The sequence below is a fragment of the Haplochromis burtoni genome, unplaced genomic scaffold (genome assembly GCF_018398535.1).
Source record: "Haplochromis burtoni strain Fernald_Lab_line unplaced genomic scaffold, NCSU_Asbu1 Contig_176, whole genome shotgun sequence".
NCBI classification, from domain to species: Eukaryota; Metazoa; Chordata; class Actinopteri; order Cichliformes; family Cichlidae; genus Haplochromis; species Haplochromis burtoni.
The window spans coordinates 1000168-1017285 of record NW_024582537.1 but is presented as its reverse complement, the minus strand read 5'-3'; the positions used below and the strand labels follow the sequence as shown (position 1 = coordinate 1017285).

Genomic DNA, 17118 nt, shown 5'->3' with positions numbered 1-17118 from the left:
TTTTCAGAAGACCAAAAGTATTTAAGATATTAAAAAATAATTGCTTGTTTGTTTGTTTGCTTTAGTCCACTAACCTTAATTATGGAACACATGGACGTTGCCAAGTAGATGTTCTGCTAACCCTTTACTACTGTCACCTTCCAGTCCTTGTGACACTTTCCGTATTCAGTTTTTAAATTTTTTTGCTGTATGCAGCTGTATGGGTTGCCTGTGAAGGTTCTCAGTCATCCAGGTCATAGTAGTCTAAGGAGCTTGGAAAGAAAAGCCTCTGGACTTCTTTATGTTTCTTCAAGACGTTTCACCTCTCAACTGAGAAGCTTCTTCAGTTCTAAGACCAATTGGTGGAGAGTCCCTTTGAGCTATTATCCATTTGCACTATGAAGCACTGTTCAATGAGTTTGGGAGTATTTGGCTGAATCTGAGCAGAGAATATAGGTCTGTAGACTGTACATTTCATCCTGCTACTTCTATCAGCAGTCACATCATCAGTAACTAGTGACCCGGTTCCACTGACAGCCACACAGGCATATGCTGTAATATTATTTCCATTACATTGGATGCGGTATGGTTCAGCTGTTTCTGTGCTTCTTCGTACTTTTCTCTCCCATCATTCAAGTGCAAGTTCTTCTTGGTTTCATCTGTTCAAAGATTTTTTTCTCAGAACTGCACATTTGAGGGTTTTCTGGCAAACTAATCTGTCCTTCTTGTTCCTGAGTGTAATCAGTGTTGTTGTAAACCTTCTCTATACATCTCCTAAATGTAGATCTTGACAATGATATGCCTACCTGCTTGAGAGTGTTCTCAACTTGGTTAGATGTTGTTAAGTTTTTCATCTTAACCATGGATATAATTCTTTCACCGTGCCCTTTAGCTGTCTTGTTTTTTTTTGGGCCATTTAATGTTGCTGAGCTGCCCAGTGCATTCATACCTTTTAAGAATTTACCAGAATGTTGTTATGCAGTTCCTGTGACATTCAGCCTAAGGATGACCTCCTTTGCTTGCATCTGCATGTCTTTGGACTTCCTACTTAAGAGTTGTCAAATACAAATTCAACATTTGGAATCAGCTCCAGCCTTTTTATTGGCTTCATTTGTCAACAAATGGTGAACACTTGTCAGTTAATTGCCTTCTTACTTTTGAGTGGGGCACTAGCATACAATCGAATGCGACTGTCTTTGAAATCTCTCTCTTCTTACCTCTGCTGAGCTTGTTCTGTACTTGAAGGCTCTCTTTAAATTTCTTGATTACTTCTAACTTCCTGAAACTTGGAAACATTGTTCTAACTTTGTATATTCACTTGTCCTCATCTGTAGTCCATGCAGAAGACAGACAAAATGACACAGAAGTTATGAAACAGTGCCCCTTTATTTTTTTCCGCACTCACTCAAAAATGCATATTTACATGGCATGCCACATCAAAACAGGAACTGACTATGGACACAATCAATAACACATAGAATCTGCTCTGGGAGTTGAGGGCATGGGAGTTATCCCATGAACAACCAACCGAGGGAATCCAAAAATGAAGCAACACTTAGAATAAGGTCGGCCATACAAAAGAGTTCCTCTTTATTTAGGTTGATTAAAAAGTGACAGATGTCCAGCTGACCTGTACTGAACGTTTTACATTTTTCATGAAGGGCCAACACTGTGGTTAAGTCAGAGATGATGATAGTGTGAACTCTGCAAATAACCACAATGCTGTTGAAATTTAGGATGGAATGCAAGTACAGATGTTCATACATACAGAGGGGGAAAATGTACTATTAATTAATTTATTACTGATGAGAACAAGCTGGTCAAATCTGAAGATGTCCATAGACTTTAAAATGCCTAAACAACCTAAATTTTCTAAGATAGGTTCCTTGTTCAAGGTAATAATCCACAAGCGCCATGTTGTCTTTGTCCTCTTGGAGAAAAATTAAAAAAAAAAATTAAAAAAAGGGAGTTGACTCCAGAAGATCCAGAAGAGTAGGAGAGAAGTTAAATACATTAAAAAAAAACAACAAAAAAAAACACACACAAACAAACTCCGTATACAAGTTTGTCTGTGAATGCAAAAAGAACAAAAAAAATAAAAAAAACCCCAAAAAACAAACATAACTGGACAAGGTTTTCTTTTTTCTTTTTCCCGAGAAAGATCCTTTGAGAAAAATGTTGTCTCCGTTTAATCAGTATTTCCTTTGTGTTGGATGAACAGTCTATTTTATCATCATTCAAACACACATCCTTCAGGACATTCTCGCTCTTGCTCATACATACAAACACCCAGTCTCTCACTTTCACTCACACACACACACAAACTCTTGCTTACACATGCAATGTGGGTTCTCGATGAGGTTCTGCCACATCAAATCAGCCCCCTCCTCTTCTTGTAGTCTTCCAGGTTGAGGGACCTGCGGGGAGCGCCGTCCTTCACTGGCAACGCGTTAGAGCTCACAGACAGAGACTTCGCCTCTGCAGACGAAGAGCAAAATTACACAACTTCACTATATCACTGTGATACACACTGGCATTCACCTTGTGCTCCAAGCAAGCAGAACATCTAGGTCGTATAGCTTCAACAGTACCACAAAACACACAAGGTTAAAACGAGGGTCTCACCTGCATTGGGAACCTGTAGGTCAATCTTTACATCAAAGTCGTGAACTTTAAACAAGTCTTCCGAGAGGTCAGTGGTTGGCTTCGGGACATCTTTGTCTTTCGGGTTTGTTTGACCCTAAAACAAACAAAGTAAAGATTTCTTCAGGATAAAGAGCTACAGTTCAGGTTAGTACTCATTTTCAGTCCAATCTCTTTTAACAAGACCTCAAAGAAAAATACATTATTTTCTGCTATAGTTTTGCCATATTCTAAAATAATAGTTTTGTTTTCATTCTTTTAAATATGACAGCTTATAATTCATGAATTCACCAAAAAAACCCCAAAACACTACAGTGCTGAACTCAGTTTAGTCTTTCAAAAAGTTGAGTTTATCTCAAAATGTCTTTCCTTGGATAAAGCCAAACTTCAATACCAGTTTTGGCATAATTTTTATGAGCTATCAGAGAGGGTCCTGCTTACCAGTTTGTTCTTCTCTGGACTTGAATTGTCTGGTGTTGAACCAGAGCCATATTTCTGGTTTAGGTGAGCAAGAATAGCTGCATGGACTGACGGATCTCTGGCCTGCCAAATTAAAAGAATCACAGTGACAGATCAGATCAATGGAAGTAGAAGTAGTGGTAGTTTAGGGACATTTCAGACTGCTGTTATGCTGCGTGCACATAATTAAGCATGTCTTCAGTCTTATTTATAACAATTCAGTCATTTAAACTGTCACCTTCATGATTCAGGTATAAGTGTTTGTGAAAATGAGGCACGTGTTATTTCAGTGTGTTTAAACAAGCACAATTATCCAATCTGATAAATTTATTATAGAATACTTACATTAGACACCATGGTGGGTTTGCACTGTCTTCGTGTGAAAGGATCCATTTGTTGGTTTTTGGCATTTTGTCCTTCAGCCTGTTGGAAAATAATTAATAATATAAAAATGAATAAACTAAAAATTAGTATATAGAAACCCGCACTATCAAGGTGATGTATAATCACGAAAGCTGCATTAAAATTCATAGGTATGTTATTTTTACTACACATGCAATAGGACGTGACGGTTTTAAGCCTCTGCAGGTTGTCTTGGACATACAGGTGCTATAGTATAAAACTCTTAGGCTGGCAGATGCCTGAAGTGAACCACAGTGATACTGAACACGGTCACAGTAAAGCAGCACCAGATTAAGAAAACACCTGACATGAGGAAGCACTTTGAGGAAGATTATGAATGTACCTTTTTTATAAAATGCTGCAAAAACAGACTCCAAGTGTAAGAAAACAGACTTTATAGCCTGATGCTTGAGTCATTTATGGTTTTCCTATCCATAGATGTATTAATATGGTGTTATGCTGTCAATATTTTAGCATAAAGTTATGAATAATGAGTAATTGCATTATGTAATATAGCTTTTTTTTTTTTAGCTCATCTAAGGTTGTGATGACTGTCTATGGTGCTGTTTAAGAAGGTGAACACTTACCACAAGAGCTTTCTCAGATTCAACAATGTTCCAGCTTCTGTTCCTCTGATTAATGTAGCTGGGTGGCAAAAGAACAGTTTAAGGTCTTTACAGAGTAATGATAAAGGACTGTATTTACATATCACAAAAAGTTTTTTTAAACATAATACCTGGCACTACCAACAAAACACAATTTAGCTGTTTTTCTGTAGTTTCCAATAACTTTATTTAACATTAGGTTTACTAAAACCAGTGTTTTAAACTGTGTATTTTAATTCAGGAACTTTGGATAAGTAGTTTTATTAAACACAGTAAAATGTTTATAAGTGTAGATTGTGTACCTAATAGCAGAGATGTTCTTGGTCCTTTGTCTGTCGAGGGCTTCTGCCCTTTCCTCAAGCTCATTCAGTTCATCCTGGATCACTTTCACTCGTTCACCATCTCCACTTTCCTCTGCCATGGCCTTCAAACCAAAAGAGAAAAAGAAATGAAAAGGTAAGCCTGATTAGCCTTTGTCTCTCATCAAAGTTCAGTTCAATGACATTTGCTGTCAATGTCCATGTTTTGTTGGTACAGATTTACAGGTTATCAGGGTGACATTTAAAGGGCTACGATAATTCCACCTTAACTTGGAGTTTAAAAAAAATAAATTCTGGTTTTCTTTTACCTTATCTTTGAGTAACTGCGTTTTCTTCATGGCATAATTTGGTGGTGCTTTCCGGAATCTGTCCTTTTCTTTTACAATCTGCAGAGAGTTTAGACAAATTTTTTTATGATCGCTCATAATTAATGACGTCAGAAAAAAGAATGAAGACCTAGTAAAAAAACAAAACAAAAAACCACTTACATCCTCAATGTCTTTATCATTGAACTTGTAGTTGAGAGCTTCTTTGATGGATTGCTCCTTCTTGGTGATTTCATCCAGAGTTGGTACTTGCATTCCAGCGGCAATCATCTGAGAAAAATCGATGAAACACATTTCAGCATCACTTTATCGATTATATATTTAGGACTGTTTAAACATTCTTCTTTTTAAAAAAAATCACCTACCGCCTCTTTCCACTTCATGAATTCACTTTCTGTGAACTCTTGATTTGATACAAACTCAAGCCTGAAAACCCGTGTGTCACCACCATGCCTGTAGATGATTTACAACATTAAGAGTTGTGTTTTTGGAAACCAGGACAACTAAATGATCCATGTATCCATGACAGTATGCCTACCTTAACTGTAATCCCTTGTTTGTTCGTGTTGATCCAAGCTGGTAAACCTTTGCCGTCTCTACTACATCAACAATTTCAGCAACCTTTCAACAACAAGGGAACAAGAAACTCAAACATAAGTAAAAATACTTCCAAAATAAATAAATAAACCTTACAATAATATATTGGTGGTAGAGGAGATGTAACGAGAATATAAGCTCACCCTATAAACTGGTTTACTGCTGCTGTTCCCGATTCCTATCCTTACAAAGCAGCCAGTCACAGTCTTAGCAAAGAAGGGCATGTGGCACCAGCGCTCCAGCTTGTGTCTGGACAGGCGGATCCTGTTGAGTTCATCTGGCAGGGAAACGGGCTGTGACTTTGGTGGAGTCTCCTCTTTTCTGGTAGCAGAACACAGTTTAAAAAGTTACTCAGAATCAAGAGAAAAGCATCAAACTTGACCATTGCTCTTGTGATGGCACTGTGGTGAAAGCACTGGTTGATACACTTACTCGTCTTCATCGTAAGATGATGAACGGGAGCTGCGATCGCTTTTGACAGATGACTTGTCATCATCCTCCTCCTCTTCTTCCTCATCGTCAGAATAAACCTCACTCGTCTTCAGCGGCTGACGCTTAGCCAGCAACTCCGCTGTTAAGAGACGACACGTTAGCGTTTGAAAGACAATCAGATTGGCACAACAACCTGTCACAAAGGAGTACAAGGCATGCCAACCTGTTTTATTTTTCTTCTTCTCTCGTTCAGCCTTTAGTTCTTCCATAGCCTGGGATTTTTTGTCAAGTTTTTCATCACGCTTGGATCGTCTTTCCTTGTTGTGGGACATGACCTGTAGACATGAGCACTTAGAGGTTAGAATTAGAAATATGATAAAGACAACGTGTAATGCCACTCCTTCTCATACCAGGCAGAAATGAGAAGCAAAAGAGGAATCTGATTTCACTTAAATTACTGAGTGAAATTAAAACTTCAGTTCAAGCTCCTATTTAGGCAAGACTATCAATTATTGATAGACAGAGGCTTTATTAATCCTACACTGGGGAAAATCAGTTGAATTAGACACCCTAAAGTATTATAGAAGTGTAATTTGTACTATATACAGATTACTATATACAGTAAAAGGCACTAAAAGACATCACAGAGATTTTTTTGTTGTTGTATATATTATAAAGTGCAGTGGGAGTACTAATATACTCCCACTGCACTAAAAACATATTGCTAAAACATGTTGTATAGTATGTAGAGCAGGGCGATATGGCCAAAAATATTTCGCACGATTGAGTGGAAAAGTGTTAGCATTCATCCTGCAGCTTCACTGTGTTTATGTTATGCTAACATAGCTGTGTCGCTAGCGATCACGTAGCACATCATTATATACCAGCTAGCTCACCTTCAGTAACCCTACAAACGTCACTGCTGTTTAGTTTTCTGTCTTCATTTATGTTGGAAGTGATAGCAGAGCTGTACGTTTGAATTTTTTCAGAAATCTCTCAGTCAGAACATGCTATGTCATAGGGCTGTGCAATATGACCAAAATGTCATATGCCGATATAAGAATTCTATCGTCCGATAACGATATAAATCACAAAAATTTAACATTTTCTGTAAATTCTGTGAATCTCGGGCAGCTCGACTTGCTTGAAGTGTTTCCAGCTGCGCGTCCTTTACCCGGAGTCGAGTGTTTTAACCGATGCATGAAACTATACATTTTTAGACATAAGTTGTAACGGCCGCCGTTTTCTTTGTATTTATTACACGGCGTGCTGCGGGTTGCCTGTTCTAACGTTTGAGTCTAAGGTTTATTTTTTAGCACCTGGCGGCTCTTTTTTAATTCTCATCCATAAATGTTTACTATGTAAAGCACTTTGTGCTACATTTTTTTTTTTGTATGAAAAGTGCTTTATAAATAAAGATTGATTGATTGATTGATTGAAATAATCTGCTCTTTCACGTGATTCAATTTACTTTGAAAAGTCTCAACAGGATCTTGAGCTTTATTGTGAAAGGTTTATGTGGAACATAAACAAGCGGAGACGCGAAGGTGTTACCGTCATTATTGCTAACAACAACGCATAAAAACAGGCGCTTGTCCGTCCGTAGTGTAGTTATATTACATATAAGAGAAAGAGAGAACTTAAGAAATTAATATAACCACTACAGTGACCATCAGAACGATGAAAAAATATTGCTGTAAAACTGTTTATTTTGCGACACCGCGAAACAAACGATAGCATAAAATGAAATGATAGATGTTTTTATATTGTCATCCGATATATATCGTTATATGAACAGCCCCACTATGTCATGCTTAGGTAACTAGTGAAACTAGCGAGCTGACCTCTGCTAACTTCCTGCTAACGTCTAACTCTCTTAAATGTAATAAATTCTGTTTTCATGGATGCCTGGATGTTAAACTTAATTGTTACACCTGGTAAAGCAGCAGTGCTGATCATTTTATTAAGATGAAAGAATTTAGACAGTTTTTAACTCTCAGTGATGCTGCAGTGTTCGTTTGACTTTGGGACCTGAAGCAGACGGAGTTTTGGACCCAGATTACTCCCAGATTTACGAGCACCTTAGTCCGACAAATACAGCAATAACAACAGCCCGCTTGCATGTTGTACAAAACAATGTGCTTTGCTGGGTATCTGACAGACAAACACTAAACCAGTTCCACATCACTGAAGTTGCAACATTTTTACAAACCAATTCTGTTTCATCCGTTTCACTCAACGATCCGCTTTCCCCCCCTTCTCATTCTCCGTTGCCACCATGCTTTTTCGGCCATGTGTGTATGAAAACAAAGGCACTGTGCATGCGCGTTTTACCCATATTCTATCGCGATATTTTATTTTCTTATCGTTGCCCAACATTGTACCGGTATTACCGTGAACAGCATAATATGGCCCAGCCCTAATAGTGTGTCTAATATTGTTTTAGATGTGTGTGAAACTAGACTCACCACTTGTGTATCTTGAACCTGAGATTGCTTCCTTTTTTCTTGCTCTTCTTCCTGCTTTTTCTTCTTCTCCTCCTTCTCCTTCTTCTTTGCTGTCTTTAGTTTCTTCTTGATTTCAAACCTTTGAAAACAAGCAGAATCCTGAGTGAATAAACTGTGAGCTCACGTCATAACTTAAAAATGCCACGTTTTTGCATTTTTTGGCAAATTTGTTGAAGTAAAATAGGAGTGCTCTAGTGTATTTTAACAAATAACTATCTTGTAGGATTTTTTTAACAACTAAGAAAAAGTTATTTATGCCAAGTACAACTTTTTTTTAACGATTTTTATTCCCCACTCACCGTCTCTTTAGCACCTCTCTTTTCTCAATTCTGTTGAACAGCTCTTGTTCTCGCTCCTTTTCTGTCATCTGCTCAAGTCGAGCTCTGTCCTCAGCATCACCCATCAAGTCATCATCATAACCATCCCTGAACACCTCGTCCTCAGAGGAATCCGAGTCAGAGCTGGAGGACGAACTGTTGCTCTCTGAATCAGACACCTCGCCTAAAAATTTTTTCAAGGAACCAGAGACAGGGAACACAAAAAAAACAAAAAAGCTGTTTTCAAATCAATTACAAAACAAAAAGGTAGACACGTCATCAGAGAGATTTTAATTCTAATATATCTGACTTTTGTCTACGAAATGTGTCATAAACAGCTTTTATAAGCAGAATTTGGAAGGGAAGCTTTTAACCATGAAGCAGTTCTAAATCCTTTTAACATTGCCAATGTAATTAGGTCCCAAAAAAAGTAAATAAATAAGTGTAAATGGCTTAGTGAAGTTGTACTGTAGGCTTTTCCTCACTCAATGTAGACCGTTTCATGTTAGTGGATTACCAAAACTGAATTGGATTTGTGAACAACCACAAATTCCCAGGAGAATTTTTTTCCAGGTTTTTCTTAATGCTGTCAGCCAGTTCACACCAGGACAATGTGACAAAAATAAACAACAGCTTAGATGCTTTGCTGTGAGACACCTGAGATAAACAGGATGAGTGAGTGAGTCATGTAATCCTAACCTCTTGAAAAACCTGTGGATGCAGCACTGTAGTGATGTATAATCTACAGTTCGTAATATGTCTGGATGTCCCGCTCTACACTTCATGGAACATGTTTTGAACATGTTTTGAACATGAGAACGCGTGCAAGTCTGTTTTGCTCACCAGTTTAGTAGCATTTCAAGGATACTAAACTTATGAATAGATGTGTGACTTAATAATAACTTAATCTTAATAATTAAAAAAAAAAAAGGCTGCAAAGAAGCCTTATTTGAGAGCAGGGAAAATCTTTTTCAATGTGAACACTGAATTAAGAAACCCACCTTCCTCCGGTGCAGAGCTTTCAGCTGAGCTGTCCCCATCGGAGCTACCAGACGCTGTCGCTTTATTAACCTTCTTCTTTGTAGCGTTCTTCTTTTCAGACCCTTTGCCCTGCTTTACCTTCTTTTTGCCTTTGGTGCCACCGACCGTCCACTACACAAAAGGAATGAAAATGTAACTTTTGATTATATAATTGACAGAGAATTGAGGTTTAGTCTCCTGTGCCTCACATGTCCAAAACTGTAAGGTCTTTTAGAGTAAATACTAATAGTGCTATACCTCATCATCACTGTCAGATGTCTCAGAGTCTGTGGAAGCTGCTGCTTTGCCAACAGGTTCTTCTTGCTCACCCGAATCAACCCTTTTCCTCTTTGCCAAAGACAGCAGCTCCTGAAAGTGACAAAACAGCGATGTGGTTCACCTACAGCGAGGGAAATAATTATTTGATGCCCTACTGAATTTGTAAGTTTGCTCACTTACAAAGAACTGAACAGTCTTTAATTTTGTTCCATTTTAATGAAGAGACAGAATATCAATCAAAACATCCAGAAACAACACATTACATAAAAGTTATAAATTGATTTGCATGTCACTGAGTGAAATTAGTACTTGTTTGATTGACTAAAGCCCAGCCAGAATTAAGGCTCCTGCCTACAGAATCAATTTCTTCCATTCTGATCTCACGACCACCATAAGTAAGACCAAAGAGCTGTCAAAGGATGTCAGATATAAGATTGTACACCTGCACAAGGCTTGAATGGACTACAAGACCACCAGCAAGAAGCTTAGTGAGAAGGTGACAACTGTTGGTGCAATTATTTTGATCTGAAGACAGTTGGGACCACAGTCAGTAAAACACCATTCGTAACACATTACACATAATGAAAGGAAACCTTTCAGTGTCCACAAGGTCCCCCTGCTCAAGAAGGCACATGTACAGGCCTGTCTTACGTTTGCCATTGAACATCTAAATCACACGTGTCAAAGTCAAGCCCCATCAAGTATGGATGTACTATTATTGTTATTCATGGCCCGGCGATATGAGGCGCTAATAATATACAAACTACATATCCCATAATGCAGCGCTCCAGCCTCCTTGCTGAACGCTAGGCTAACTGGGAACATTCCAGCGTCAATCAAGTCAAACTTCTGTTATTGCAAAGCTAGCCGCTCACAATGGTGGAGAGAAAAGTTGATTCTGAAAGCAGAGCCTTTCAGCGCCAGTGGGTGACTGAATATATGTTTACAGACATTGCTGGTAAACCCGTGTGTCTTATTACTGGAGCTAATGTGGCTGTAATTAAGGAATTTAATTTAAGATGGCACTACGAGACAAAACGTCAGGATAAGTTGATAAACCTAAATGCAGAGCAGAAACTACAGAAAGTAGAAGAGCTAAAGAAGAATCTGACATTTCAGCGGACGTTTTTCACCAGAGCAAAATCACAAAGTGAAGCTGTTGTGAAAGCAAGTTTTATTGTAGCAGAGGAGATAGCCAAATCAGCCCGGTACCACTCTGAAAAGCTGCATGATGAAGGTGTGCGGCGTCTTGTGTCCAGACAAAACGCAGATTTTGGCAAATGTGAGCCTGAGGAGAAATACGATTGCTGATCGGGTTTGGCCACTGATTTAAGAACACAGTTAGAAGCAAAAACTTTATTGCATACTCTCCTGCTGTGGATGAAAGTACAGACATGATGGACATTGCACAGCTGGTCATCTTCATCCGTGGAGAGGAAATATTGAACATTAAATCGATGCACGGGACGACGACAGAAAAAGACATTTTTTAAAAGGTATGTCAAAGTGTAACCGACATGAAACTGCCCTGGGACAAACTTGATGGACTTACAACAGATGGAGCGCCGGTGTTGTGCGGTGAAAAAAGCGGACTAGTCAGCAGGGTGTGAGTAAAGATGCAGGAGGAGAACTGTACTGGTGAGTTATCAGCATATCACTGCATCGTACACCAGGAAAGGCTGTGTGGTAAAGTCCTAAAAATGGAGCATGTAATGATCACTGTAACGCAAACCGTAAATTTCATCTGAGCAAAAAGTTTAAATCACCGTCAATTTCAGTCTTTATGTGGGAAATAGATTCAGAGTTTGCCGACATTCCTTATCACACAGAGGTCCGTTGGCTGAGTTGGGATAAAAATGCTCAATAGAGTTTTTGAGCTCAGCAAGGAAATCTGTCAGTTCATGGACATGGCATGTATGATGCGGTGAAGGCATTTCAAGTGAACCTGCCACAAATGCACCAGTGCAACCTGCCTCACTTTCCCTGTTGCCAAGTAATGTTGAACCAAGTCAGTGGACTTTGCTGAACTGCACCTGTGCAGATTCAGATGGAGCTGCAGTGTAATGATACACTCAAGGCAAAGGACGACACTGAATGGCCCGCACAGTTTATTAGTTCCATTCCTGAAGCTATGCCCAGCTCCGTCTATATGCGTCTCGAACCTTGCGTATGCTTTCATTTATTTTTTCTGGGGTTTTTGGCAGCATGTTCATATTTCTAACTTGCATAATTTTGACAGGACATATTTTTATTTTATTTAAAGTTAAAGTTTATTTTTTTAAGTTTATTTAATCTGGAATAATATTCCTGTCTGTTTTTATTCATATTTATGTTTAAAAAACATTGTTTTAGTGTGTTCAATAAATGTTTATCTTGTTTGGCCCGCGACCTAAAGTGTGCCTTGAGTTTTGGCCCCTGTGCAATTGAGTTTGACACCCCTGATCTAAATGATTCACAGGTTTGGTGAGAAAGTGCTGTAGTCAGACAAAACCAAAAATCAAGTTCTTTGTCATCAACTCAACCTGGCGTGGTTAGAGTAAGACAAATGCCAAGTATGATCCAAAAAAACACCTTGCCCACAGCCAAGCACAGAGGTAGAAACATTACGCTTTGGGGCTGTTTTTCTACTAAGGGTAAAGAACATCACTACATTGAAGAGTCAAGTACCAGAAGATTTTCTGGTATGTGAAGAGTTTTAGATAAGAGACCCTTTCCGTCAGGCAGAACACTTCGGAGAGGTCGTGGATGGGTCTTCCAGCATGACAATGGCCCAAAGCATACCACCAAGGCATCAGGAGTGGCTAAAGAAGCAGCAGATTAAGATAATGCAGTGACCTAGCCAGTCTGAAAAGTGTTAAGGGAGCTGAAGCTTTGAGTTGCCAAGCAGCAGCCAAGAAAATTAAAGAACTTCTTTAGAAATGAGCAAACATAAAAATTCAGCAACGGGGTCAAAAAAAATTATTTACCCATACTGCAGTACAAATGGACAGAACTTCTCAAGCCACTTGAACTGAACTGAAATTCATATAGTGGGACAAAGTCAGCAGAAGTAGAACACTTTAAATTTAATGATTAAATCCATGGAAAGCTTCTCTTTCTTATTATTTAGCAGCAATCTGTTTCCCAGAAGTAAAATTACATGTGCCTTGTATTTCTCAAAACACCTTCTGATACTAGTTTGATGATTAACTTGCCTCATTAATGCGGTTATTCAAGACAACTACTCAAACAGACCTGATAACACACAAAAAGAAAGTGAACCTGCATACTCCACTACTATAAAATGTAGAAAAAGAAAAACAAAACTATGCTCTCTCTCTCTCTCTCTCTCACTTGAGAGCTTTCATTAAATAGAATTTCTTTCCCTGTGACATAATATAATGCAGGGAGGATCAAGTCGGGACACTGGTCAAAGATGGTTTCTCTCGTGAAGTTCACAATAGCAGCTTGCTTGTTTAACAAAGACTCCATTTGGTTTATTCAAGGTTACCGATTGTATAGACCAGCAAAGAATGTAAAGCCTGACAAAACTGCTATATTTTCACATGGATGAAGCAAGACATGTGGTATTTGTACTAAAGAGCAAGCAGCGTGGAGAACATTCGCAATTCAGCTTAGAAAAACAACCGCATTTTCATATACAGCTCCTGCAGTTAATGTTAAGATTCACAGCCACATGCCTGTGAAAACAACCTGTTATACTATAGCTCCTCCAAAACACTGAGGGCATCTCTTTAGCTTATCATGCATTTATTAACCATTGCTCCATATCATTAACAAGTCCTCTCAGTCTTGCAGTTTCTACTTTTTACCTGTACCCAAAGAAAGCCATGTACGTCTGCAGTTATTGTCCTCACCAATTTGGCCAAACACATATCCATGAACTCTGAGTCTGCTTCTATTGGAGGTCTCTTCTTGTTACAAAGGAGCTTTCCTCACCACTGTCTTGAAATGTTTGCTTTGGGGCTAATTTGAGGGTTCATCTCTATGTTAAAAAGATCTAGAAATTCAATTTGTAAAAAAAAAAAAAATCAAAAACCTTAACTTAAATTTAGCTCATTTAAATTTTCCAATGACCTGACTTATTTGGGTTTGGAAACTGCTGGCTCTTCCAATGAAAACTCAAATTCAATCTTTGGGAGACTCAAACCAAGTTTCTTCAGCAGCGATTATACTCATTGTGAATTTTGCTTGAGTGTTTAAGGTCCATGGCGAAACTTTTAATATCCACACTGAAGTGCTCAGAAAAGGAGTTCCAGGAACCAATCTCAAAATAGCATTGCAGGAAGAACCATCGCAGAGACTGGACATGAGAAGAACGGCGCCTTGGCTACAAAATAAGGTTGGTGAATTAGAGGCTTATTAAAATGCCTTCTCCTACATGCATGTTCTGGCTGTCATCTTTGACACATTGTGCCACGGATTCACAGACGTCTTACACATCCATTTTCTAGTGCAATTACAAAACAAATTTGGTTATTCAGACCATGAGGGTACTATTGAGAAATACCAACAACACTATCATGCTGTAAACATGAATTGATGCATGTTGCTCAGATTAATGTCAGGCTTAAACAGCAGCAGCGTTGTCGTCTTTCTCACAAACTGTGTAAACAGGCATGCATGACAATGAGTAACTATGGTTACAGTGTGACGCTGTGAAGCTCATGATTGCCAAGAAAAGATCTTAAATTATTATGCATATGCAAAATCAAGTATGAACCTCAGTGCTTACGTTTATTAAGTAATATGGATATATACTCTGTGGGTGGCTGTAGCTCAGGAGGTAATCACAGGGTTGGTAGTTCAATCCCTAGCTGTTCCAGTCTGCATGATAATATCATTAGGCAAGATACTAACCCCGGCTTGCTCTCAGATATATCCATCGGAGTGTGAACGCTAGATAGGAAGCACTTAACCATAGAAAAGGTCCTTTTATGAATAGGTCAATGAGACAAGATGTATAAAGCGCTTTGAGTCCTCAGAATAAAATAGTGCTATACAAAAAACAGTCAATTTACTATGTAGCATAGATTACTTTTTCAAACATAATATTATTGACACAAAACTATATACTGTGTGAATAATCATATTTTAGAAGGAAACAATTAACCATCTGTGTGCATTTTATGTAACTTACCCTATAAACATTTGTTGTGCTATTCAGAGCTATGCATGTCTATTTATTCAAAGTGTGCCATAATAAGAAGAATATTTGAGTCTGATTAGTGCATACTGATTCTTTTTATATCCTGGACAGGAGGAGAACTGATTGCGTACTTAAAAAAGAAAGGCAGGCTAACACACCTGATTGCAACTGTTACAGAGTATGATATTTTACTATAATGTCTAATTAACAACTTTAAAAAGTTGCTGTTATCAAGTGAAAATCCAAAATATTTCTGGGTCCTTTTAATCACCCAAAGTTTCAAGACCCGAGCAATGCCTCTGGTAACATTCGACACCTCATTCCTCAAATTTAAGGCTCACCACATCATCTGCCTTGAGCTCACACCATCCCTAGAATACCTGCATGTACTCCTTTACTACATCTGTGGCTTCTATTTTTCTCCTGCCTCACAGATCCATATTCAACACCTTTTCTCCAATATATCCACTAACCCTCATCTGCATATTTCCAAACCATCTCTAACCGTCTCCAAACTGCTCAATCTGAATTGTCCCTTTGATGTAACACCCCCCCCCCCCCCTTAAATCTTGGCATTTTCTGATCACTCCCACTGATCAGTGATCATCTCTACCTACTCTACCCTGTCTGCACTCTCTTTTTCACCTCTCTTGTCTGTTGCTTTGGATGGTTAACATCAGGTATTTAAATGCATGTATCTTCACTACCTCCTTGCAGCTTTAGTTACACCTGTTTCCCTCTCGTTCACATACGTTTTCTGTTTTGGTTCTACTGACTTTTATTCCTCATCTCTCCAGACTTACTTCCATCTGCTCCCAGCTCTCAATACAGATCACTATGTCATCTGCAAACATCTTAGTCCATGGAGACTCCTGCCTGATCTCACCTGTCAACCTGTCCATCAACACTGAGAAGAAGAAGGGGCTCAGAGCAGATCTTTCAATGTAATCCCATCCCCACCTTAAACCCTTTCTCTTACCACACACCTCACTACTGTATGTGTCCTTATACATTATCCTGCACCAGCCTCACCTGACTTCCTCATGCAGCACCACAGATCCTCTCATGGCACCCTATCACACGCTTTCTCGAAATCTACAAAGACCGTGCAACTACTGAAGATAACTATATTAATCCGCACTTGGTCAAAAAACACGCACGATCAAACCTACTGACGGTTTGAGCAACCAAAGAAGCTCGTCTTACTGACCCAGTCTGATCTTCTGTGGTCACAGTTTCTGTTTTCTCGGGGGGGAAAACAAACGGGTCAAATACACGTGAGTTTACAGGTGATGTAAACAGCGTTGGCAGCTCTTCACACTGACATGTTTCTCTGCCAGCTCCAGTTTGACAACAACACCACCGAAATAGAACTTCGTCTCATGACGTCATGCAGGAGATAATGTTCTGACTAAAGCAAACGCGACTCCAGAACGATTTCACTTTATCAAAAAACAAACAAACAAACAACACACTCCATTCCAGTTTAGTCTTAACGCTAACGCACCAATTATTCAACAGAGCACGGCTGCAGTCACGCAGCTTACGGCTCGAAACCAGTCAAAGGCCCACGGCGCGGCATTTTCATGGCTACTTAATACTGCATGATTGCAAGCGTTGGGTACCTTTCATAACTTAACGAGCTGGCTCTGTTCAAACTAAAACACTTTCCATTTGATCCAGTACCAACCCGTAAACGCTTAGTAGAAACCTAGCTCCGTGTTAAGATTTGAGTGTTTTATCACAAAGGAAACAGCGGTTGTAAATAAAATAGGCCCACTCAACGCAATCAGCTAGCACATATTAGCGTCAGCCTGAAACTGTTGTCAACTTCAGAATCCACCGGTGGGGAAAAGGGTAAAAATAACACCTACCTGATCTAAATTATCGTCACTAGCGCTGTCTTCGGAGTCAGAGTCAATAACGACTCGACCTTTCCGCTTCTTTACATTCACCATGATTAGCTGCAGAGCTAACCCACTAGCTACCACTGTGTCGTCTAATGTAATGTTCTCTACGATAGCTGTCGCTGCTACCTGGCTAACTCCGGAGTCGATCACACAAAGGCGGCACTGCGCATGCG

The 17118-nt window shown here is 39.1% G+C and overlaps 1 protein-coding gene across 1 annotated transcript; it reads right to left on the bottom strand.

Moving 5' to 3' along the window:
- Positions 1-1346: 1346 nt before the first annotated feature.
- Positions 1347-17111, bottom strand: rtf1 (RTF1 homolog, Paf1/RNA polymerase II complex component). Its single transcript, XM_005934017.2, has 18 exons — positions 16910-17111; positions 9866-9976; positions 9589-9739; positions 8570-8771; positions 8232-8349; positions 5987-6098; positions 5764-5902; positions 5475-5652; positions 5273-5355; positions 5100-5187; positions 4897-5004; positions 4717-4794; positions 4391-4512; positions 4071-4128; positions 3427-3504; positions 3064-3165; positions 2605-2719; positions 1347-2457 (listed from the first exon to the last, which is right to left on the bottom strand). The coding sequence occupies exons 1-18, from the start codon at positions 16991-16993 to the stop codon at positions 2351-2353; spliced, it is 2034 nt and encodes a 677-aa protein (XP_005934079.1). The 5' UTR covers positions 16994-17111; the 3' UTR covers positions 1347-2350.
- Between the last annotated feature and the right edge of the window lie 7 nt (positions 17112-17118).

Coding starts and splice junctions, on each gene's coding strand:
- rtf1 (XM_005934017.2), bottom strand. CDS start 16,993: ATGGTGAATGTAAAGAAGCGGAAAGGTCGAGTCGTTATTGACTCTGAC. Junction 5,005..5,099: donor TCATGAAGTGGAAAGAGGCG/GTAGGTGATTTT, acceptor GATTTTTCTCAG/ATGATTGCCGCTGGAATGCA. Junction 4,129..4,390: donor AAGAACATCTCTGCTATTAG/GTACACAATCTA, acceptor TTTGCCACCCAG/CTACATTAATCAGAGGAACA.